The sequence below is a fragment of the Populus euphratica genome, unplaced genomic scaffold (assembly GCF_000495115.2).
Source record: "Populus euphratica unplaced genomic scaffold, PopEup_1.0 scaffold20.1, whole genome shotgun sequence".
Taxonomy (NCBI): Eukaryota; Viridiplantae; Streptophyta; class Magnoliopsida; order Malpighiales; family Salicaceae; genus Populus; species Populus euphratica.
In genome coordinates, this window is record NW_011499854.1 from 1,193,080 (window position 1) to 1,217,411 (window position 24,332).

The 24,332-nt window shown below is 34.0% G+C and overlaps 3 protein-coding genes across 12 annotated transcripts; all 3 read right to left on the reverse strand.

Annotated features, from left to right (window-relative positions):
* Window positions 1-1,484: 1,484 nt before the first annotated feature.
* LOC105122552 (tRNA-specific adenosine deaminase 2-like) lies at window positions 1,485-9,254 on the reverse strand. 3 transcript variants are annotated; one of them, XM_011021726.1, is made up of 8 exons: window positions 8,835-9,254; window positions 6,408-6,476; window positions 6,229-6,266; window positions 5,010-5,076; window positions 3,319-3,478; window positions 3,117-3,213; window positions 2,489-2,592; window positions 1,485-1,938 (listed from the first exon to the last, which is right to left on the reverse strand). In XM_011021726.1, exons 2-8 carry the CDS (start codon window positions 6,474-6,476, stop codon window positions 1,892-1,894), a joined length of 582 nt encoding a protein of 193 aa, XP_011020028.1. In that variant the 5' UTR covers window positions 8,835-9,254; the 3' UTR covers window positions 1,485-1,891. The 3 variants fall into 3 exon arrangements, with proteins under 3 accessions (XP_011020028.1, XP_011020029.1, XP_011020027.1); XM_011021727.1 differs by having other exon boundaries at window positions 6,408-6,486; XM_011021725.1 differs by lacking the exon at window positions 8,835-9,254 and adding an exon at window positions 8,477-8,497.
* A 565-nt stretch (window positions 9,255-9,819) lies between these two features.
* Window positions 9,820-17,681, reverse strand: LOC105122553 (tRNA-specific adenosine deaminase 2-like). 6 transcript variants are annotated; one of them, XM_011021731.1, is made up of 9 exons: window positions 17,327-17,681; window positions 16,907-16,971; window positions 14,707-14,775; window positions 14,528-14,565; window positions 13,260-13,326; window positions 11,519-11,678; window positions 11,317-11,413; window positions 10,689-10,792; window positions 9,820-10,138 (listed from the first exon to the last, which is right to left on the reverse strand). In XM_011021731.1, exons 3-9 carry the CDS (start codon window positions 14,773-14,775, stop codon window positions 10,092-10,094), a joined length of 582 nt encoding a protein of 193 aa, XP_011020033.1. In that variant the 5' UTR covers window positions 16,907-16,971; window positions 17,327-17,681; the 3' UTR covers window positions 9,820-10,091. The 6 variants fall into 6 exon arrangements, with proteins under 6 accessions (XP_011020033.1, XP_011020035.1, XP_011020030.1 ...); XM_011021733.1 differs by having other exon boundaries at window positions 14,707-14,785; XM_011021728.1 differs by lacking the exons at window positions 16,907-16,971; window positions 17,327-17,681 and adding exons at window positions 16,362-16,466; window positions 16,549-16,569.
* Window positions 17,682-19,713: 2,032 nt separating this feature from the next.
* LOC105122554 (protein CHLOROPLAST IMPORT APPARATUS 2-like) lies at window positions 19,714-23,756 on the reverse strand. 3 transcript variants are annotated; one of them, XM_011021736.1, is made up of 3 exons: window positions 21,797-23,756; window positions 20,704-20,856; window positions 19,714-20,096 (listed from the first exon to the last, which is right to left on the reverse strand). In XM_011021736.1, exons 1-3 carry the CDS (start codon window positions 22,928-22,930, stop codon window positions 20,034-20,036), a joined length of 1,350 nt encoding a protein of 449 aa, XP_011020038.1. In that variant the 5' UTR covers window positions 22,931-23,756; the 3' UTR covers window positions 19,714-20,033. The 3 variants fall into 3 exon arrangements, with proteins under 3 accessions (XP_011020038.1, XP_011020039.1, XP_011020040.1); XM_011021737.1 differs by lacking the exon at window positions 19,714-20,096 and adding an exon at window positions 20,606-20,635; XM_011021738.1 differs by lacking the exon at window positions 19,714-20,096 and having other exon boundaries at window positions 20,743-20,851.
* Between the last annotated feature and the right edge of the window lie 576 nt (window positions 23,757-24,332).

The following is a 24,332-nucleotide window of genomic DNA, read 5'->3' on the forward strand; positions in this document are numbered from 1 at the left end:
TAATAATTCTTCTTCGGGATATTTTCTTTATTCTTCAAACATGAACGACACAACCATTCATCAACCGATATTCTTTTTACACCAGGACTGCAGCAAGATACATGAAATGAATCTTCACTATTATCACAAATTAGCTTCTTTACCAGGGATTCTGCATGAAAACATTTTTTCAAAGAAGTACTGCTATCACTACCACTACCATCACCAAAATAAATTTATAAACTACACTCATCTTATATATAAAAAAAATAAAAAGAAGTAAATTACGAGCTAAATTCTTAATAATCTTAATTTTAAAAGATAAAATCGATAAAAAAAAATTAAAAAATCATAACAAAAATTAAAAAGAAAAAAAATAAAACACTATAGATTACTATTGTAATTCACAATACAATAGGTGTCGGGTAAACAATAGTTTTCCGTATCTTTTAATTTTTGTTAATTTATAAAATTTAATACAATGATTTTTTTTAAAACTATTTTTTCAATAATATAAGAAAAAATAGATTATAAAAAAATCAAGTTTAATTTAAAAAAATAAACTCATTAAATCTATAAACTGGACAACCTGAATTACCTTGACAAACTTGCAAATCACACTAATCTTATATAAAAATAAAATAAAAAAAAATTACAAAGTTAAATTCTCAACCAACTCAATATTAAAAAAAAATTATAAAATTAAATTCTCAACCAATTCAATATTAAAAAATAAAATAAACAAATTTTTTTTAAAAAAAATCATTATAATAAAACAAAACAAAAAACCATATAAAAAAATATTATAAAAATCCACATTATCTTGTTTAAAGAGCCATAATGCTTTCCCACGTTATTTAGTTTTTTTCGTACTAATAATAATGAAATCCAGTAGCTTAGATGGAGTGCATGCATTGAAGAGGGAATCAACTCTCAAATGTCAGACAATTGGAACTTACCATCCTGGAACTTCTACTTAAAAACCCTTTAACATCTCGAACACAACCTGTACATGGCTCAGTATCTCTCAACATCAATGCTACAGTGTTTGATTCACCTGCAGACGGAGCATTTCTACTCCTGCCTCTGTCATGAATTATATTGAAAGGTTTTCTATCTGCAGGTGAAGCATTTCTACATCAGCCCATGTCATGAATTACATTGAGAGGTTCTCTAATAATTCTTCTTCGGGATATTTTCTTTATTCTTCAAACATGAACGACACAACCATTCATCAACCGATATTCTTTTTACACCAGGACTGCAGCAAGATACATGAAATGAATCTTCACTATTATCACAAATTAGCTTCTTTACCAGGGATTCTGCATGAAAACATTTTTTCAAAGAAGTACTGCTATCACTACCACTACCATCACCAATTCTTTTAGCAGAAGCACAGAAATGAGTACTCATGTGACCATTGATTAAAGGTTTCAAGATTTTGTACTGCTGCTCTTCTTCTTTACCTGAAATGTTATCTGTAACCAAATTTCCATTCGAAGAATCCAAACTTCGTGTACATTGATGATCCATCGTAACAAATTCTCTTATTGCCGAAAGAAAAAAATCATAGTATATTTGCTACATTCATTGACCATAACACAAATTTCAATTTCTGGTCCCCCGTGTACAGTTTCTATCTAAAATACTTCTTATTACACGTCTTAGATTTTATCTGGGTTTTGAAAGAAACTGATGAGAAGAGATTGTACAGTCGAAAGTGTAAAATCAAATCTACTAATCATGAAAGCTTTGCTCCTAGATCCCTCATAAACTGTTGAAGCAATGCTGATGAACCAGCACATTCCTCTGCCTGAATTCCCACAGATGATGAAGGTACTTGATTATCTCGCAAGTCTAACATCAAGACAACTGGAAGCAAGAAAGTATGAAATATTGTTTTGGTAGTCTAGTTGTTTGTTGCCTGTTGAACCAGTGGCCTGTGAGGTTTTGGAGCTGAAAAAAAGAAGTTATTATCGAGTGTCCGGTGAACACAAATTCAATTAAAGATATAATGTTACTGTCTAAACTTCAGTGCTTAGCATGTATTACTCGTAGGACTGTATAGATAAGCAAACAAGGTAGATGCATCCCAACCCATGCGACATGATGGATTGATGAATGTGTAATGCATAATGCTAAAGCTAACCTCAATATAATAATGGTGCACGGGTGGGTGGGTGTCCCAGTGGTTATCTCTCTTCCAAGAGGAGAAATGAGGTGAAAGTACATCACTTTTAATAATTTCTTACAGATCTTCACAGTTCAGGGAATCGCCAACATCAAAGCATGCAAGAGATCATGACTGCAATACGCATCATATAATCAAATAATAATTGCTAAGAGGGCGTGCAAAGTGCTAGTCATTTCAGACTCCAAAGTTGGTTTGGTCATAATAATTACTAGAAGACATTCAATAAAATTGCCTTCCATTCAGTTCACAAAATTCCAGTTCATGTGTCCATATGCATCATGTATGGCTGTAGCTGGGCAATCGAGCTCATACCATTGGGGTTCCCTTGTTCATAGAAACGTCGTAGAAGAGAGACTGCTTCAAGTGCCATTATTCCTCCAGTACATTTGAAATCTTTCCTTCGTGCAATGTCCCCACTGACAAAATGTGGAACATATTGTGCATGAATTCAATTGCACAATTCCCTAATAAATGGAAGATGTTTCTAAAAGAGAATCTCTACCAAATAATTTAAGGACCTTGCACTGGGAACCAGACAAGCAGGGTATCACATAACAATAACCTAAAACATCTACCATGAGTAGTCCATAACAAATTATACTTTTCTTTTGTAATAACAATCTGAAAGCAGAGGTTTGATATTTAAATCCAAACCATAAAACACCCAAGTGACCCCAAGCATCATATTCCATCATCGGAACTATTCAGAATGAAAACACTCTTTTAATTTTTCTTGATGTCAAGTGGCAGTAAGGTTCATATTCCATCACCATATTCATATTAGCTACTTTCTCTTTGGTATATGAATTTTTATCCTCCATTTCATCACATTATTCATTTGTGCAAAATGCACAAATAAGGCATATTTTTGAGGTCTGGTATGCATTATCCACTTATGAATGATCATGAACGAACTGAAATATGGTACATAGATATGTACCTGTTAGGTAGTTTAGAGCTGCTACAATGCAATGACAATATTGATCCACAACCTCCAAATTTATCATTTGCGCATCCATAATATACTTCTTTTATACCTAAGTCAGGGGAACAGATTCAGCACTAACTGATCAGACTAGCTGTAAATAAGAAAGTAAGTTAGCAATGATTGGAGTCTTGCCATTAAAGGAGAAACAACATACCAAGTATCGACAAAGCTGCAGCACACATTATACATGGTTCACATGTAACATAGAGACTGCATGTTGAAAATTTTTCAGCAACTTCTGACACTGAAAGTCCACTTTTTTGCCACTGTTCAAGAAGAACATCAATTGCTTCCATCTCTGCGTGTCTTGTAGCCTGCCATAAGAAATTAAGGGAAGTGCCACCTTATTAATGAATGCATGCTACCAAAGCTCCCCCATCTCAACCCTAACACAAACCTACAAGGAGAGTACAAGAATACAGAGGAGGTAGATTTGATGTCTTTAATGCCTTCATATATATACTGTCTCCAATTCTTGTCCAAATCACATCAACCCTTTTCTTCTTCTTTTTGGAATAACACCAACCCAATTTACAACCACAAGTTACTAAGCTGAAATATAGGGCAATGTCCTAACTCATAACAAAGACTGGCTGATTGACCTCCAGATCCTAGTGGTGAACTTATTTAACACTAAGGAAAAAGAATTCAGCTTTCAAGAAACACTAATGAGGCCGAAATAGTGAAAGCTAAACATATCCTGATATTTGGTTTGCTTGAGCTAGTGTTGTCAAGAGGCGTTGAGGCACTCACCTAGGTACTCTAGGAGAGGCAAGACCCTAGTGCCTTTTATTTTTCCAGGCAAGGCAATTTAACTAGGCACTCACCTGGAGTGCAAGCACCGGGTGCTGAAGCGAGTGCCTGGTCAAAATATATGTTCTATTTCCCCTTTTTTTAATTGATATGTGTTTTGACCTATTTGCCCATATTCTTTCTATTCACCACCAAAAATAATTTAAGGATGTCATTGCAAAAGTAAAGAATAGGATTTAAAAGACAAAAAAAGATCATCAAAATAGAGTTGAGGCACATTTGGCAGCCACACTTTTCCAAAGAATCAGTTACATGTTTTGTTTGTTTCTTCATTTATTTTATCTCTTCTTTTTCTTTTTTCGCTTATGTAGTCTCTCTCTCTCCATCTTATTTCTTCTTTACCTGTCTTCTTCTCTTTCTTTAAATATCCACGTGTTATGCTGCTGAAATTTTTACTTTTTTTTTTTAATAAAAGAACATTTTTTTTCAAATCTCAAGTTCATCACTCATCAAACTTCACAATTGATTTTTTTTCTTGCCATGTTTATTGTGTCTGAAACTTCAGTTTATTCTCTTTTTTTTTTTTATTCAACTTAGTTTATTCCAAACTTTAGCATTTTAAGTTTAACTATTTTAATGGACTTGCTCTTTTAATTTTTTTTATTTTGTTTTTAAGGGTGAATAGTATAACTTTTTATGACTATGTTAAAACATTTTGAGTTTCACTTTGATTTCCTAATCTTAATTTTTAACATATATATATTTGTGATTTATATAGTATAATATTATACATATATTTTTTTTTAATTTATAGCAGAGCGCCATGTTTTATTCAGCCGTGCGCCTGACGCTTCAAGGGCTTGAGCTTTGGCTTAACTATGCAACATGGATATCTCAAGGTTTAGCTCAAATTTCAACTAAATTTGGGATCAGAAGCATTCCTATGACCAATTAGACTGAGTTGCACATTTGCACTTGAATAGAAAGAAAGGACAGTTAAAAATGTTCAAGCAACTAAATTATTAAATAATACAACTAAAGGACAATGTATGAGCTAAACCAAGCAAAAAGTTGATCAATTGGTAAGCTTACATTTCTTGTCTCTGTTGTTCGATTTCTCCCAGATGCAATGACCTTCCCATCTTCAACAATAACACAACTGGTCAAACATAACAATTTTACATAAGGTTTCATTCAATAACCCCACTGAAATGGAAAAACAAAATTAATCATTGGAAAAAAAAAATTGTAACTTGGTTGCATCATTAAAGACCAGTTGGTAGAAATATAAAGCATGATACTTTTAACAAGTAGATGGTACAACAAGGTCAGCTTGGTTGGATCAACATTTGGGATTGCAGCATGCTTAATTGCCTGAAGGCATTCACCAGGTCATTTGATATAAATGCAAGAAAAATAATATAAGCATATTACTCAATTTAGTTAATAGTCATGGATTTATTGATATTTCCAATCAGAATGCAAATTCTGCCGAGATATTTCGTAAATTTTGCTTACATGATGCTTGCACTTCCTTATTTTTGAGTTTTTCCCACTTACCATCTTAGGTTTTGGGTTTCCAATTTTTATGATCCAGTTATCCATATGATCAATGTGCTGAGATTGGGATTGTGGGATCTGAAACAAGGTCAAGCTGGGGAATAAGGTGACAGACTACCAAGTGCCAAACTTGGCATGAATTGAGGGAACCTAGGCCCTACAATTATGTCACCAAGAGATTTATGAGAGAAGACAAACAATCCAGCAGATTCCTGGCATGCTTTGTGCTCACATAATTGAGCTCAAATTTGAAGATGGGTAGAGATGAACTCAGGGTGCTAACTCTGTATACAAAGTCAGGCATGGGCCCAGCCCAACACAGCCTCACTTCATAATTTTGTCAAACTTAATCATTACTCAACTCCATCCAATGTCACAAAGGAAATCATAATGTTTTTCATAGAACAAGACCTGACTATGAAGCATTCCCAACTGATTAGAAGAAAACACTTTTAGCCATAGAATCCCAACAGTTAAATTGGACACCACATTGAAAGGAACACCAAGCAGTGAAAACAATGTTGTATAAGGTTACTGATAAAAAATAGCATTCGGGATATCTCAATAATTAAAATGGCCAACCTAAAAGGCTAAGGTTTCAAAGTTGCTCGAGTGGCAAATCTTCCGTTGGTGAATCACATTACAATTGTTAAAGCTTAAAACTTTGAAAGATTACTCAAAGAAAGTATTTTGAAAGTATTTTGAAAGATTAACATTATCACTAGAAAAATAATCATAGGATAAAGCTTACCCGACAGGCACTTCAAGGCTGTTCAGAGCTTCTTTCGCCTGTTGCACCAAAAAGAAGAAATAAATTAAACCCAGAAATGTAAACAAGAATCTAAATTGAAAGCAATAAAGAAGCATTCCCTGGTTACCCTTTTGCCTAATATAATCATCTCAGTTAACACAAAGGTTTTCATGGATTACCTGTTCTATAGCGAGCTCCATGAATGCCAAAGTCTCAGAAGAACACCCTTCTTCCACATGAGAATCCATCTATGAAATACTGAGATAGAGAAATCACCAAAAGAATCAATAAGAACTCAAGCCTGTTGGTTTTTCAGTGATGTGTTTAACTTGTTTGTTACAATGCCTAAACAAAATTACAAGCTTTGAAGCTTCAAGTTTGGCTAGTGCAAGTGGTTGTTGTTAGCATCTCAGTGAGGTGTTTCTTTATGAGGATTTAGAATGGTCTATAACCTTGAATTTAATAACAAGAAAAATATATGATAATTAAATAAAGCAAAATTGAGAATAACGAGAAAAATACCAAAAAAGATTGAAACTTTAGTGAGAATTTCTGGTCTATAACCTTGAATTCAAGTGGGATTTTCAATCCAACAAATATAAGATAATTAAACAAAGAAAAAATTGAGAATTCCAAAGAAAAAAATTTTAAAAAAAAAATCAGCACTAGTAACTAGGGAATTCAAAGAAAATCCTGGAATTTGGGGGAAACCATGTAGAATTAGGTGAACTGCTAGAAAAGCTAAAAGATTCCACCTTTTTGGTGATGTAATTGTGAAGTAACAAATACCCTAAAACCCTAAAAAGTACAAGCGAGAAAAGTATCAATTATTTCTGTAGATGAAAAGGAGAGAAGGCCAAGAGTAAAAAGAATATTTTACAAAAGAGGAGGAACCTAGATCCATATAAAAAAAAATCCCTTTATAAAATCAAACCCCATTTTACTAATCTTAAAGAGAATAAAGATAATCCTGATGGATTGAGAGCAACATATAACCCTTGTAATCTAAACAATTATGATGGAAGAAAAGGTGCCTAAAAGAAAATGGAAATAACCATCCATGTATAATGCAAACGAAAACAGATTATCATGAATGGTTATGCAAGGACAATATGTTTATGCATGGGCATTCCAATAGTCTGATTACAAGTTCACACACAACAGATCTACCACAATGACATCAACAGTTTATGGGGGGGGAAAATGTCCAAAGCAAACTCTTCTGGTTCCTGTAAAAGCTTCTAAAGGATAAACACTTGGAAAGATAACACTTTTAAATTGATGCTTCACACTGGACTCGGCAACATTAAAAAATGGGCTCCACAACATGTTATGACATGCAATGTACTTATCCATAAACATATATTGGTTACAGAGGCAAATAAGACTTGGAATTGGAGTGGTTCTAGAAACAAGCAATAAAAATCAGGCTCACTGCGATAAAAAGAAAGACTTTCAAGCAATGACAATTCCATTAATCTATTTCCAATAGTCTGATCACACTTGGAATTGTAGTGGTTCTAGAAACAAGCAATAAAAATCAGGCTCACTGCGATAAAAAGAAAGACTTTCAAGCAATGACAATTCCATTAATCTATTTCCAATAGTCTGATCACACTTGGAATTGTAGTGGTTCTAGAAACAAGCAATAAAAATCAGGCTCACTGCGATAAAAAGAAAGATTTTCAAGCAATGAAAATTTCATTAATCTATTTCCAATAGTCTGATCACAAATTTTCACACAACAGCTTATGTCCGTGACAAGAACAACAATCAGGCTGTGTGAAGAGTTCTTGTATAAAAAATCATTCTTTCCTTTCTTGTCTATGCATGAGAAGAAGAAAAAAAATGAAATGAAATATAAAATTGCAGTTTACTTATGATTTTTGCGGTATTTGGTATTGAGGTTAAACCTGCTTTTCATCAAAAAAAATTTAAAAAAATTGCTTCAAATTATTTATTTTTTTATGTTTTTTTATTGTTTTAACATACTAATATAAAAATGAATATAAAAAATAAAAACATTTTTAAGTTAAAAACATTTCGAAAAACAACCTCTACACAACTTTCAAACACCCTCGAGCTATAGGTAACAAGAGCTGGTTTGCCTAGGTCTGCGCATACAGAAACAGAGAGACAACCAGAGCAAGTTTCAAAAACATACTCCTGCAAACACGTTTCAAAATTGAATTTCAATAAGCTAAACACTGAAAAGAAATCAACTCAAACAAAAATAAAGACAAACCACCATCATAATTACAAGGTCTAGTAATTTGGTAAAAAAGATCAATAAATAAACCAACCAAAACCCAGTTTTAAACACATACGTAGCATGCAAAAGGTTAACCTTTCATCCAAGGAGGACAAACTCCTTTTACCTCTCTCTCACTTGCTCCACAAAAAAAAAATGGATATTTTAAGCCTGCCCAAGTCAATTATATTCTACAGGGAGATAAAAAAACTTCCATGTGCAGCAATTCTTTTTGAAAAGCAAAGCATGACTAATCAGGCAATTGGCCCATTTGGCAAATAATCATGTGATAGAAAGGACAATGTGCTAACTAATGTTTGCAATTCCATTTTGAAAGTAAACTTTTGGGACTGACCTAAGCGAGAGGGGTGGTTGCTGGCTGCGCCGCGCGAGATAGAGGGAGGAGGGTGGTGCCGTGATTTTACGAGTTAACTCGCGATTTTGACACCAATGCTCACGACAGTTTCTCTCTCCTCTCAGTGCATGTTCTTGTTGATTTCGGCCTCCACCACCACCCTTAGCCACCACAAACGAGGTCCAAGCGTAAAAACTATGTATTGAAAACTGGGAAGAGAAGAAAAAAGAAGAGCTGAAATTGAATATATTTCAAGCTTGAATTGAAGGTTCGTTCAAGAAGAAGAAGCAAATTGGGTGAAATGAAGAAGGCATTGGTGGAATTAGGGATTCGATTTCTACGGGATTTCTCTTTTTTTCTTTCAAATTCTTCTCTTCTTATTTACCCCCGACTTTCCGACCGTCGCTTGTCGCCTGAACATTTCAATACAACGATGATTTTTACCCCTGTTCAAAACGACGTTCTTAATTATAAAAAAAAAAAAATCATCCTTGGGTCAACCGCTGGTCACCTAGGTTTGACCGTGCGAATTTCCAACTAGGCTAGTAGCTATCCTGATGAACCCGAAACGGTCTAGAACCCGGGTCCACTAGTTCTTGGGTTGAACCAGTGGTTGGCGCAAGTTTTAAAACACTGAATAAGACTACCTATAATATAATTGTGAGGTGTTTTTTTTAGGTTTGCTCTTTATTGAAAACCTAGAAATTTAGAAAGGACAAATATATTCCCTTTAAAAAGTATTTATATTTTATTAAATTATTTCTCTCGGAAGATAAATAATGCCTTATTAAACTATTCACGTTAGTTAGTATTTATAAAGGATTTTGACAACTGTTATTTTACATGAAAGAATCCAAACTTCGTGTACATTGATGATCCATCGTAACAAATTCTCTTATTGCCGAAAGAAAAAAATCATAGTATATTTGCTTCATTCATTGACCATAACACAAATTTCAATTTCTGGTCCCCCGTGTACAGTTTCTATCTAAAATACTTCTTATTACACGTCTTAGATTTTATCTGGGTTTTGAAAGAAACTGATGAGAAGAGATTGTACAGTCGAAAGTGTAAAATCAAATCTACTAATCATGAAAGCTTTGCTCCTAGATCCCTCATAAACTGTTGAAGCAATGCTGATGAACCAGCACATTCCTCTGCCTGAATTCCCACAGATGATGAAGGTACTTGATTATCTCGCAAGTCTAACATCAAGACAACTGGAAGCAAGAAAGAATGAAATATTGTTTTGGTAGTCTAGTTGTTTGTTGCCTGTTGAACCAGTGGCCTGTGAGGTTTTGGAGCTGAAAAAAAGAAGTTATTATCGAGTGTCCGGTGAACACAAATTCAATTAAAGATATAATGTTACTGTCTAAACTTCAGTGCTTAGCATGTATTACTCGTAGGACTGTATAGATAAGCAAACAAGGTAGATGCATCCCAACCCATGCGACATGATGGATTGATGAATGTGTAATGCATAATGCTAAAGCTAACCTCAATATAATAATGGTGCATGGGTGGGTGGGTGTCCCAGTGGTTATCTCTCTTCCAAGAGGAGAAATGAGGTGAAAGTACATCATTTTTAATAATTTCTTACAGATCTTCACAGTTCAGGGAATCGCCAACATCAAAGCATGCAAGAGATCATGACTGCAATACGCATCATATAATCAAATAATAATTGCTAAGAGGGCGTGCAAAGTGCTAGTCATTTCAGACTCCAAAGTTGGTTTGGTCATAATAATTACTAGAAGACATTCAATAAAATTGCCTTCCATTCAGTTCACAAAATTCCAGTTCATGTGTCCATATGCATCATGTATGGCTGTAGCTGGGCAATCGAGCTCATACCATTGGGGTTTCCCTGTTCATAGAAACGTCGTAGAAGAGAGACTGCTTCAAGTGCCATTATTCCTCCAGTACATTTGAAATCTTTCCTTCGTGCAATGTCCCCACTGACAAAATGTGGAACATATTGTGCATGAATTCAATTGCACAATTCCCTAATAAATGGAAGATGTTTCTAAAAGAGAATCTCTACCAAATAATTTAAGGACCTTGCACTGGGAACCAGACAAGCAGGGTATCACATAACAATAACCTAAAACATCTACCATGAGTAGTCCATAACAAATTATACTTTTCTTTTGTAATAACAATCTGAAAGCAGAGGTTTGATATTTAAATCCAAACCATAAAACAACCAAGTGATCCCAAGCATCATATTCCATCATCGGAACTATTCAGAATGAAAACACTCTTTTAATTTTTCTTGATGTCAAGTGGCAGTAAGGTTCATATTCCATCACCATATTCATATTAGCTACTTTCTCTTTGGTATATGAATTTTTATCCTCCATTTCATCACATTATTCATTTGTGCAAAATGCACAAATAAGGCATATTTTTGAGGTCTGGTATGCATTATCCACTTATGAATGATCATGAACGAACTGAAATATGGTACATAGATATGTACCTGTTAGGTAGTTTAGAGCTGCTACAATGCAATGACAATATTGATCCACAACCTCCAAATTTATCATTTGCGCATCCATAATATACTTCTTTTATACCTAAGTCAGGGGAACAGATTCAGCACTAACTGATCAGACTAGCTGTAAATAAGAAAGTAAGTTAGCAATGATTGGAGTCTTGCCATTAAAGGAGAAACAACATACCAAGTATCGACAAAGCTGCAGCACACATTATACATGGTTCACATGTAACATAGAGACTGCATGTTGAAAATTTTTCAGCAACTTCTGACACTGAAAGTCCACTTTTTTGCCACTGTTCAAGAAGAACATCAATTGCTTCCATCTCTGCGTGTCTTGTAGCCTGCCATAAGAAATTAAGGGAAATGCCACCTTATTAATGAATGCATGCTACCAAAGCTCCCCCATCTCAACCCTAACACAAACCTGCAAGGAGAGTACAAGAATACAGAGGAGGTAGATTTGATGTCTTTAATGCCTTCATATATATACTGTCTCCAATTCTTGTCCAAATCACATCAACCCTTTTCTTCTTCTTTTTGGAATAACACCAACCCAATTTACAACCACAAGTTACTAAGCTGAAATATAGGGCAATGTCCTAACTCATAATAAAGACTGGCTGATTGACCTCCAGATCCTAGTGGTGAACTTATTTAACACTAAGGAAAAAGAATTCAGCTTTCAAGAAACACTAATGAGGCCAAAATAGTGAAAGCTAAACAAATCCTGATATTTGGTTTGCTTGAGCTAGTGTTGTCAAGAGGCGTTGAGGCACTCACCTAGGTACTCTAGGAGAGGCAAGACCCTAGTGCCTTTTATTTTTCCAGGCGAGGCAATTTAACTAGGCACTCACCTGGAGTGCAAGCACCGGGTGCTGAAGCGAGTGCCTGGTCAAAATATATGTTCTATTTCCCCTTTTTTTAATTGATATGTGTTTTGACCTATTTGCCCATATTCTTTCTATTCACCACCAAAAATAATTTAAGGATGTCATTGCAAAAGTAAAGAATAGGATTTAAAAGACAAAAAAAGATCATCAAAATAGAGTTGAGGCACATTTGGCAGCCACACTTTTCCAAAGAATCAGTTACATGTTTTGTTTGTTTCTTCATTTATTTTATCTCTTCTTTTTCTTTTTTCGCTTATGTAGTCTCTCTCTCTCCATCTTATTTCTTCTTTACCTGTCTTCTTCTCTTTCTTTAAATATCCAAGTGTTATGCTGCTGAAATTTTTACTTTTTTTTTTTAATAAAAGAACATTTTTTTCAAATCTCAAGTTCATCACTCATCAAACTTCACAATTGATTTTTTTTCTTGCCATGTTTATTGTGTCTGAAACTTCAGTTTATTCTCTTTTTTTTTTTTATTCAACTTAGTTTATTCCAAACTTTAGCATTTTAAGTTTAACTATTTTAATGGACTTGCTCTTTTAATTTTTTTTATTTTGTTTTTAAGGGTGAATAGTATAATACTTGCTCTTTTAATTTATTTATTTTTGTTTTTAAGGGGGAATAGTATAACTTTTTATGACTATGTTAAAACATTTTGAGTTTCACTTTGATTTCCTAATCTTAATTTTTAACATATATATATTTGTGATTTATATAGTATAATATTATACATATATTTTTTTTTAATTTATAGCAGAGCGCCATGTTTTATTCAGCCGTGCGCCTGACGCTTCAAGGGCTTGAGCTTTGGCTTAACTATGCAACATGGATATCTCAAGGTTTAGCTCAAATTTCAACTAAATTTGGGATCAGAAGCATTCCTATGACCAATTAGACTGAGTTGCACATTTGCACTTGAATAGAAAGAAAGGACAGTTAAAAATGTTCAAGCAACTAAACTATTAAATAATACAACTAAAGGACAATGTATGAGCTAAACCAAGCAAAAAGTTGATCAATTGGTAAGCTTACATTTCTTGTCTCTGTTGTTCGATTTCTCCCAGATGCAATGACCTTCCCATCTTCAACAATAACACAACTGGTCAAACATAACAATTTTACATAAGGTTTCATTCAATAACCTCACTGAAATGGAAAAACAAAATTGTAACTTGGTTGCATCATTAAAGACCACTGAAATGGAAAAACAAAATTAATCATTGGAAAAAAAAAATTGTAACTTGGTTGCATCATTAAAGACCAGTTGGTAGAAATATAAAGCATGATACTTTTAACAAGTAGATGGTACAACAAGGTCAGCTTGGTTGGATCAACACTTGGGATTGCAGCATGCTTAATTGCCTGGAGGCATTCACCCAGGTCATTTGATATAAATGCAAGAAAAATAATATAAGCATATTACTCAATTTAGTTAATAGTCATGGATTTATTGATATTTCCAATCAGAATGCAAATTCTGCCGAGATATTTCGTAAATTTTGCTTACATGATGCTTGCACTTCCTTATTTTTGAGTTTTTCCCACTTACCATCTTAGGTTTTGGGTTTCCAAGTTTTGTGATCCAGTTATCCATATGATCAATGTGCTGAGATTGGGATTGTGGGATCTGAAACAAGGTCAAGCTGGGGAATAAGGTGACAGACTACCAAGTGCCAAACTTGGCATGAATTGAGGGAACCTAGGCCCTACAATTATGTCACCAAGAGATTTATGAGAGAAGACAAACAATCCAGCAGATTCCTGGCATGCTTTGTGCTCACATAATTGAGCTCAAATTTGAAGATGGGTAGAGATGAACTCAGGGTGCTAACTCTGTATACAAAGTCAGGCATGGGCCCAGCCCAACACGGCCTCACTTCATAATTTTGTCAAACTTAATCATTACTCAACTCCATCCATTGTCACAAAGGAAATCATAATGTTTTTCATAGAACAAGACCTGACTATGAAACATTCCCAACTGATTAGAAGAAAACACTTTTAGCCATAGAATCCCAACAGTTAAATTGGACACCACATTGAAAGGAACACCAAGCAGTGAAAACAATGTTGTATAAGGTTACTGATAAAAAATAGCATTCGGGATATCTCAATAATTAAAATGGCCAACCTAAAAGGCTAAGGTTTCAAAGTTGCTCGAGTGGCAAATCTTCCGTTGGTGAATCACATTACAATTGTTAAAGCTTAAAACTTTGAAAGATTACTCAAAGAAAGTATTTTGAAAGTATTTTGAAAGATTAACATTATCACTAGAAAAATAATCATAGGATAAAGCTTACCCGACAGGCACTTCAAGGCTGTTCAGAGCTTCTTTCGCCTGTTGCACCAAAAAGAAGAAATAAATTAAACCCAGAAATGTAAACAAGAATCTAAATTGAAAGCAATAAAGAAGCATTCCCTGGTTACCCTTTTGCCTAATATAATCATCTCAGTTAACACAAAGGTTTTCATGGATTACCTGTTCTATAGCGAGCTCCATGAATGCCAAAGTCTCAGAAGAACACCCTTCTTCCACATGAGAATCCATCTATGAAATACTGAGATAGAGAAATCACCAAAAGAATCAATAAGAACTCAAGCCTGTTGGTTTTTCAGTGATGTGTTTAACTTGTTTGTTACAATGCCTAAACAAAATTACAAGCTTTGAAGCTTCAAGTTTGGCTAGTGCAAGTGGTTGTTGTTAGCATCTCAGTGAGGTGTTTCTTTATGAGGATTTAGAATGGTCTATAACCTTGAATTTAATAACAAGAAAAATATATGATAATTAAATAAAGCAAAATTGAGAATAACGAGAAAAATACCAAAAAAGATTGAAACTTTAGTGAGAATTTCTGGTCTATAACCTTGAATTCAAGTGGGATTTTCAATCCAACAAATATAAGATAATTAAACAAAGAAAAAATTGAGAATTCCAAAGAAAAAAATTTTAAAAAAAAATCAGCACTAGTAACTAGGGAATTCAAAGAAAATCCTGGAATTTGGGGGAAACCATGTAGAATTAGGTGAACTGCTAGAAAAGCTAAAAGATTCCACCTTTTTGGTGATGTAATTGTGAAGTAACAAATACCCTAAAACCCTAAAAAGTACAAGCGAGAAAAGTATCAATTATTTCTGTAGAAGAAAAGGAGAGAAGGCCAAGAGTAAAAAGAATATTTTACAAAAGAGGAGGAACCTAGAACCATATAATAAAAAATCCCTTTATAAAATCAAACCCCATTTTACTAATCTTAAAGAGAATAAAGATAATCCTGATGGATTGAGAGCAACATATAACCCTTGTAATCTAAACAATTATGATGGAAGAAAAGGTGCCTAAAAGAAAATGGAAATAACCATCCATGTATAATGCAAACGAAAACAGATTATCATGAATGGTTATGCAAGGACAATATGTTTATGCATGGGCATTCCAATAGTCTGATTACAAGTTCACACACAACAGATCTACCACAATGACATCAACAGTTTATGGGGGGGGAAAATGTCCAAAGCAAACTCTTCTGGTTCCTGTAAAAGCTTCTAAAGGATAAACACTTGGAAAGATAACACTTTTAAATTGATGCTTCACACTGGACTCGGCAACATTAAAAAATGGGCTCCACAACATGTTATGACATGCAATGTACTTATCCATAAACATATATTGGTTACAGAGGCAAATAAGACTTGGAATTGGAGTGGTTCTAGAAACAAGCAATAAAAATCAGGCTCACTGCGATAAAAAGAAAGACTTTCAAGCAATGACAATTCCATTAATCTATTTCCAATAGTCTGATCACAAATTCACACACAACAGCTTATGTCCGTGACAAGAACAACAATCAGGCTGTGTGAAGAGTTCTTGTATAAAAAATCATTCTTTCCTTTCTTGTCTATGCATGAGAAGAAGAAAAAAAATGAAATGAAATATAAAATTGCAGTTTACTTATGATTTTTGCGGTATTTGGTATTGAGGTTAAACCTGCTTTTCATCAAAAAAATTTAAAAAAATTGCTTCAATTTTTTTTTTTTGATGTTTTTTTATTGTTTTAACATACTAATATAAAAATGAATATAAAAAATAAAAAATAAAAACATTTTTAAGTTAAAAACATTTTGAAAAACAACCTCTACCCAACTTTCAAACACCCTCGAGCTATAGGTAACAAGAGCTGGTTTGCCTAGGTCTGCGCATACAGAAACAGAGAGACAACCAGAGCAAGTTTCAAAAACATACTCCTGCAAACACGTTTCAAAATTGAATTTCAATAAGCTAAACACTGAAAAGAAATCAACTCAAACAAAAATAAAGACAAACCACCATCATAATTACAAGGTCTAGTAATTTGGTAAAAAAGATCAATAAATAAACCAACCAAAACCCAGTTTTAAACACATACGTAGCATGCAAAAGGTTAACCTTTCATCCAAGGAGGACAAACTCCTTTTACCTCTCTCTCACTTGCTCCACAAAAAAAAAATGGATATTTTAAGCCTGCCCAAGTCAATTATATTCTACAGGGAGATAAAAAAACTTCCATGTGCAGCAATTCTTTTTGAAAAGCAAAGCATGACTAATCAGGCAATTGGCCCATTTGGCAAATAATCATGTGATAGAAAGGACAATGTGCTAACTAATGTTTGCAATTCCATTTTGAAAGTAAACTTTTGGGACTGACCTAAGCGAGAGGGGTGGTTGCTGGCTGCGCCGCGCGAGATAGAGGGAGGAGGGTGGTGCCGTGATTTTACGAGTTAACGTAGCTTGCAAAAGGTTAACCTTTCATCCAAGTAGGACCAACTCCTTTTAGCTCTCTCTCACTTGCTCCACAAAAAAAAATGGATATTTTAAGCCTGCCCGAGTCAATTATATTATACAGGCAGATAAAAAACTTCCATGTGCGGCACTTCTTTTTGAAAAGCAAAGCATGACTAATCAGGCAATTGGCCCATCTGGCAAATAACCATGTGATAGAAAGGACAATGTGCTAACTAATGTTTGCAATTCCATTTTGAAAGTAAACTTTTGGGACTGACCTAAGCGAAAGGGGTGGTTGCTGGCTGCGCCGCGCGAGCTAGAGGGAGGATGGTGGTGCCGTGATTTTACGAGTTAACTCGCGATTTTGACACCAATGCTCACGACAGTTTCTCTCTCCTCTCAGTGCATGTTCTTGTTGATTTCGGCCTCCACCGCCACCCTTAGCCACCACAAACGAGGTCCAAGCGTAAAATCTATGTATTGAAAACTGGGAAGAGAAGAAAAAAGAAGAGCTGAAATTGAATATATTTCAAGCTTGAATTGAAGGTTCGTTCAAGAAGAAGAAGCAAATTGGGTGAAATGAAGAAGGCATTGGAGGAATTAGGGATTCGATTTCTACGGGATTTCTCTTTTTTTCTTTCAAATTCTTCTCTTCTTATTTACCCCCGACTTTCCGACCGTCGCTTGTCGCCTGAACATTTCAATACAACGATGATTTTTACCCCTGTTCAAAACGACGTTCTTAATTATAAAAAAAAAAAAATCATCCTTGGGTCAACCGCTGGTCACCTAGGTTTGACCGTGCGAATTTCCAACTAGGCTAGTAGCTATCCTGATGAACCCGAAACGGTCTAGAACCCGGGTCCACTAGTTCTTGGGTTGAACCAGTGGTTGGCGCAAGTTTTAAAACACTGAATAAGACTACCTATAATATAATTGTGAGGTGTTTTTTTTAGGTTTGCTCTTTATTGAGCGTAGCTTGTCGTCTGAACATTTCAATACACCGATGATTTTTATCCCTGTTCAAAACGACGCTGTTAATTAAAAAAAAGCTCATCCTTGGGTCAACATCTGGTCACCTAGGTTTGACCTTGCGAAATTCCAAGTAGGCTAGTACTAGTAGCTATCCTAATGAACCCGAAACGGTCTAGAACCCGGGTCTACTAGTTCTTGGGTTGACCCAGTGGTTGGTGCAAGTTTTAAAACACTGAATAAGACTACCTATAATATAATTGTGAGGTGTTTTTTTTAGGTTTGCTCTTTATTGAAAACCTAGAAATTTAGAAAGGACAAATATATTCCCTTTAAAAAGTATTTATATTTTATTAAATTATTTCTCTCGGAAGATAAATAATGCCTTATTAAACTATTCACGTTAGTTAGTGTTTATAAAGGATTTTGAGAACTGTTATTTTACATGAAAATATCAATGGATTTATTTATCATTAAATCAATAAATTCTTAAAACGGGTGACGTGGATGTCACTCTACGAGTTTATAATGAAAATAATCAACTTGAAATAACTGACGGTGGTAGATAATTTGACAAGTCATCGCTCCTCGGCTCCACCTTTTTGCAACTAAGAGAAATTCATGGCTTCCTTGTTTATAAAGCCAGCATATTTACTTATTAAAAGTCTATTTAAAATTATAGTTGTATTTATTTTTTAAAATATTTTTTTATTAAAAATTATAATAATAATATTTTTTATTTTTTAAAAATTATTTTTTAGATTAATATATTAAAATAATTTATAAACATTAAGAATATATTAATTTAAAATAAACATTTTTAAAATACAATACCAACCATGCCCAATAATCTATGAACATACACATGCAGTTCAATTATGAACTCACATTGATGAGCCCATTGAAACGAAATTAGGTGCCGGTAAGAGCATTAATGGGGGTAGATTGCGTTTTTTCTCATGATATTCATGTGATTTTCCACATGATTTTGGTTATTTCGAACGGAAATGGCTTGTGCTCTGTATATTTTCATCTCACCTTTTTTTTATAACAAGAACTTTATGAGATGTTTGGAAATATTGTAAGGATAATGATTGTTTTTTAAAATATATTTTGTTTTAAAATAATATTTTTTTATTTTTAAAAAATATTTTTAATATTAACATATCAAAATAAATTAAAAACACTATAAAAATTATTTTGAAGCACATAAAAAATAAAAAAAATAAATTTTTAAAATGTAAAAACAAACAAGCTAAGGCTGCATTTGTTTTCCGCTAGTTTTTACGTTTGCGGTGAAATAAATACAATAAGGTATTTGGTAACAAACCAAACTATATTTTATGCTGCGGGATTTATTAAAAATTTAAGTTTAAAATATAATTTTTATTCAATAGTTTTTACATGTTTTTTTAACTAAATTTCATAAAAATTTCTAGAATTTTGTTTGTTTTTTGTTTCAAATACATTTTCAAATAAAAAATATTTTAAAAAATAACCACACTTCCAAACATAACTACCAAACATTTTTTTTTTGTTACATGTAAACTTTAATTATAAATTTTATCAAACACACATACAAATCCAACTAACCATAACTAAACACATTTTTTTTAATACTTTTTTTTTAATTACAACCACAAAAAAGGTCTAAAAAACAAACATATTTATCTGAGAATAAACTCATGTTCAAGAACAGAAAATTGGTTCGCTCTCCTGTGTTTGTATTAAGTTTCTTAATCATAACTAAAAGAATTAAAAAAGAAAAGAGCGAGTTAATTTGTACTTTGTATTAATATTGAACCATCAAGAGCCTCTTAGCTGCTAAATAACGCTATCGATAACTTTCTTGAACCCAAAGAAGAAAAAAAACTCAAGCAGCATCTTTCCAAAAACTAGAAAACAAAGAGAAAATATAGAGCCCAGGGTAAAAACACTCGTCGGCCATACTTCTATATCCTCCTCTCCTTAACCAGCCTCCATCTCCTCGGGTTTTAGCGTAGAAGATGAAAAGAAAGCATGTAAATAATGCAACACACAAGATACCATCATCAGAGTAGTGATGATGATGATGATGTTCACAGCTTCTTCTTCTTCTCTTGCTCATCACTTCTTGGATTCGGCCTTCTCACAAATCTTCCCTGTAACGTTACAAGAATTATAAATTAGAGTAGAGAAGAAGGTTCAAGCTACCTTTTATTTTTAGTAAATTCAATAAAAGAGCTAATTTCTTGCAGAAAGAACTTCCAGATAACAAAGACTAGCGAATATTTCTTAGGGGTCAGGGGCAATGGCTCCCCTAAACTTTGAAAAATCTTATATTTTACTTCTAAGATCTTGAATTTCTTTAATCATTTCCTTCAATTTAAAGTTTATTTTATATAAAATATATGTTTTGCATCCCAAAAGTTACAGTGAAATATGATAAACTATTTGAATAAGACTTATTTAACATCATATATTAAGAAGTTGTTTTACTATCCATTTGAGAGCTATCAATTTTAAAGTTTATTTGGTATTATGCCGGTATTAATTGTTTTTTAAAGTAATTTTATTTATAAATTTATTAAAATAGTGTTTTTTAAAAATGTTTTTAAAACAAAAAATAACCCTGATCTGAAAAGCAACATAGAGGATATAACATCAACCTCCCACTTTCCACTTTTCAGGGTATAATTAACTGAGATCACCAAGTGATCTCAGCAAAAAGAAAGTACATAACATGGAGCTAGGGGGGGAAAAGTGTACCTTCATTCTGGGCCGTTGATCAGCGTTGACTTTTCTGACCTGGTATCTGATCTTCTTCGAGAAAAGGCGTGTACGCCGCTTTTCTTTGTAGCGCAAGACGCTAGCTTCCCTCATTCCATTCTCTGAGAATAAATCAATCTGTGCCAGCCAGGCCTGCCGCAAAAATAAATAAATAAAAACAAATTAGAACCTTCAAAAAACCCATGAAATAATCACAGATTCCTATCCCTTCAACCTCATTTATTACTAATTAACACAAATAATTCTCAATAAACGTTAGGGATTGAGAACATCTAGTGGCAATTCGAATAAATTGAATGATCCCACAGCAATTATTGCGAGAAAATTAATTTTGAACAAATTAAAATAGTTAATATATTTATACAATAATGCCACCCCAATTTGCCTCAACCTAAATGCCACGCAAGCAACAACAATAATTGAGTCATCTAATTGAATTGCCTGCTCGGCAAACCAATTTGCCTCAACCTAAATGCCACGCAAGCAACAACAAATCTTGGGTCATCTAATTGAATTGCCTGCTCGGCAAAATCGAGTTTGATTGTTTCAAAAAATAAAAACAAAGCAAACGTTAAAAAAAGGCTACTACTTTATCACACGGAATGAAGGCCAGCACCATTAATAAAAAAAAAAGAAGGAGTTGATTAGAGCAATAGTATTCAAATAATAATAATAATAAAAAAGAATAGTCACATTTAAAGCTTCTCAAAAAATAAAAATAAAAAGAATAACTAAGGTCCCACTAATTAACAAAAGGTCGTAGCATTAGCACCGTTGGCTGGATTATTATTGGTAATGGTAGGTAGCTCTTTCCGAAATATGCTTTTTTATTTTCTTAGAATCTCAAAAACAATAAAATACTCAGAAAAATCAAAACGTATGTAAAATATCAACTTAAAAAATTAAAATAAAAACTATATATTAAAAATTGGCACCACCTTGATGGTAGGAAGCGAAAACTACAACTATTTTACTAAACACGTTTATAACCTATTCAATTAATCTATTAAAGTTTGAAACTTTTTTTTTTTTCATGTGAAATTCATTTCCCGGCAGGAGATGAGAAACATACAGAGACATCATTTCCTTCGGCACATCCAATACTTTCGTCGGAAAATGGCGATCCACGGCCGGACCACTCGCTCATGACATGATCGTAATTCAATTTCAATATCAACCCTCGACTGGATTGTGGAATAGAATCCACCTTGACTGGATTTTCGTCTTTCAACTCCACATTCTTATCTTCCATCACAGCTGGTTTCTCTACTTTCTCCACTTTCTTTTTCTTCTTTTCGCTGCTCGAACTGGTTTTCATTTTCAACTTTGGTTTTGGCTTTGGCTTTGGAATTGAATTGCATTCTGGACCATTGTTGCTATTGGCATTTGCGGTGGCGGTCACGGTGGTGGTGAGTCTTGGAGAGATTTGTAACATATCAACAATCGGAAAATCCCACCAATTTCCTTCATCAACATGCCTCAAAGCTCTAACACCCATTGCAATTCCATGAACATATTGTGATTTCCCGCCAAAATTATATCCCATTGAATTCCCATACCAAGAATTCATTTGACCACCAAAACTAGAACTAATGCCATTAGGCACCTCTTCAAACATTTCATTGCCTGCACTTAAATGCCCCATAATACTATCAATACCCTCCTCAAATTCCTCATCAAGAATGGATTCCGCGTCGAAATCCTCATCGAGTCCATCACACATTTCCGCTGAATTCCCGTGGAAATCAACTTCCCCGCTGCTCTGGCAAGAGGACTTATCTGTGAAATTCGCAAGTCTCGACTCATTTCCATAACTGGGTTTTCCTTGGATTGGTTGGTGAATTAGGAATCCAGAGTTGTCGAAGACGCGAAAAGGCAATAACAAGTCAGAGGATTGGTCAAGGAGGAGACTGTTGTCCTGGGGTTTGGTGAATTTGCTAGATTTTGTGAGGTGCTTGGTGGAGAAAAGGTTTGGATAGGCAGTGGAAAGAAGAGCAGCTGCTTCATTGTAAGTTTGATTAGGCCTTTTGCGAGGAGTTCTTGATTTTCTTGTTGAGATTGCTAACGGGGAATTGCTAGATTCAGAGATAGTTGAAGATGGTGAAGATGTGTGTGATGTTCTTGTTGAGGAAGTAGATGAGGATTTGACTATTTCTAAATCAAATCCATAGGTTCTACCACCTCCACTTATACATGGAGAAGACATTTTAAAGGCGACAATAACAAGAAGAATAACAAAAAAGATTAAAACTTTATTGAGAATTTCAGGTCTGTAGCCTTGAATTCAAGTGGGATTTCAATCCAACAAATACAAGATCATTAAATAAAGTAAAACTGAGAATTCCAAAGACTGAAAAAAAAGATTAGTACTAGTAACTAGGGAATTCAAGGAAAAACCTGGAATTTGGAGGAACCCGGGTAGAAGTAGTAGAACTGCTAAAAAAAGCTAAAAGATTCCACCTTTTTGATGATGTACTTGTGAAGTAACAAAAACCCTAAAACCCTAAAAAGTACGACGAACGAGAAAAAGTATCAATTATTTCTGTAGCTTAAGAAAAGGCCAAGAATATTTTACAAAAGAGGAAGAACCTAGCACCATATTAAAACAAAAGGAAACCCCTTTTTAAAATCAAACCCCATTCTTAAAAACCCATATGAAAGAAAAAGAAAAGGAAAAGAAGAAAGTAATAAAAGACTTAAGCTTTTCTTATTCTCAGACAAAAAAACAAGGGGTTCCTAAAACCCCATGAAAAACCCAGAATCGGGAGCTAGCATGAGAGTTAGTTAAGGAAAAGATTGTAAAAGAAAGGAAAGCTAACCAATAAGTGAAGAAAAAACTGTTAGCCCAGAAACAGTCATAAATTTAGGATATAAAGAGAATAAAAATGAATAAAACAAGAAAAGGGAAGGGATTTTATTTTGTGGGCACAGCCGGAGCCAAGTTGCTAGCAAGAAGGTCACGAGTAGAGGCAGATAGAAAGAAAAAGATCTGCTGAAGGAGTTCTGTAGATATAGTGATACATGGCGAAAGCACAGAGAGACAGAATGCCACCCTCTCTCTCTCTCTCTCTCTCTCTCTCTAATTGTGTGGGGCTGGACTGAGAAGTTAAAGGGGTGAGATTAGAAGAGAACAGGAGAAGAGACAATGCTAGTTCCCGCTGCGGGGCCATTCCTTTTGGTTTGCTATCTCTCTCTTTCCAATTATTTTGTCATGCTTATTTACATCACTGGCCCTCTCCTTGTTTGTTGGCTTAAAATTAATTATTCACTATTTCACAACCAAGATCTAAACTACTACTCATTGATCTTATAATCAGAGAAAATAACGATGGTAGTTGTGATCTTCCAACGCACTAACTCCCATGAATTACTTTCTTTTTCATTTTTTAGTTTTTTTTTTTAAGGTTTTAAAGTAAGAAAGCACAAGTATAGTTGTATGGTATACCTAATTTCTTTTTTAAAAAATTAAAAAAAAAATGATGGTGAGAAGCCAATTCCCTCCTAAAAGTGATCTTAGCATCAAGAATCCCATCTCACTATTTATTTTTCTCGCAACTACTTAATTGATAGGGTATGCGAAGAAGTTGAAAAGAAGATCACAAGGGATA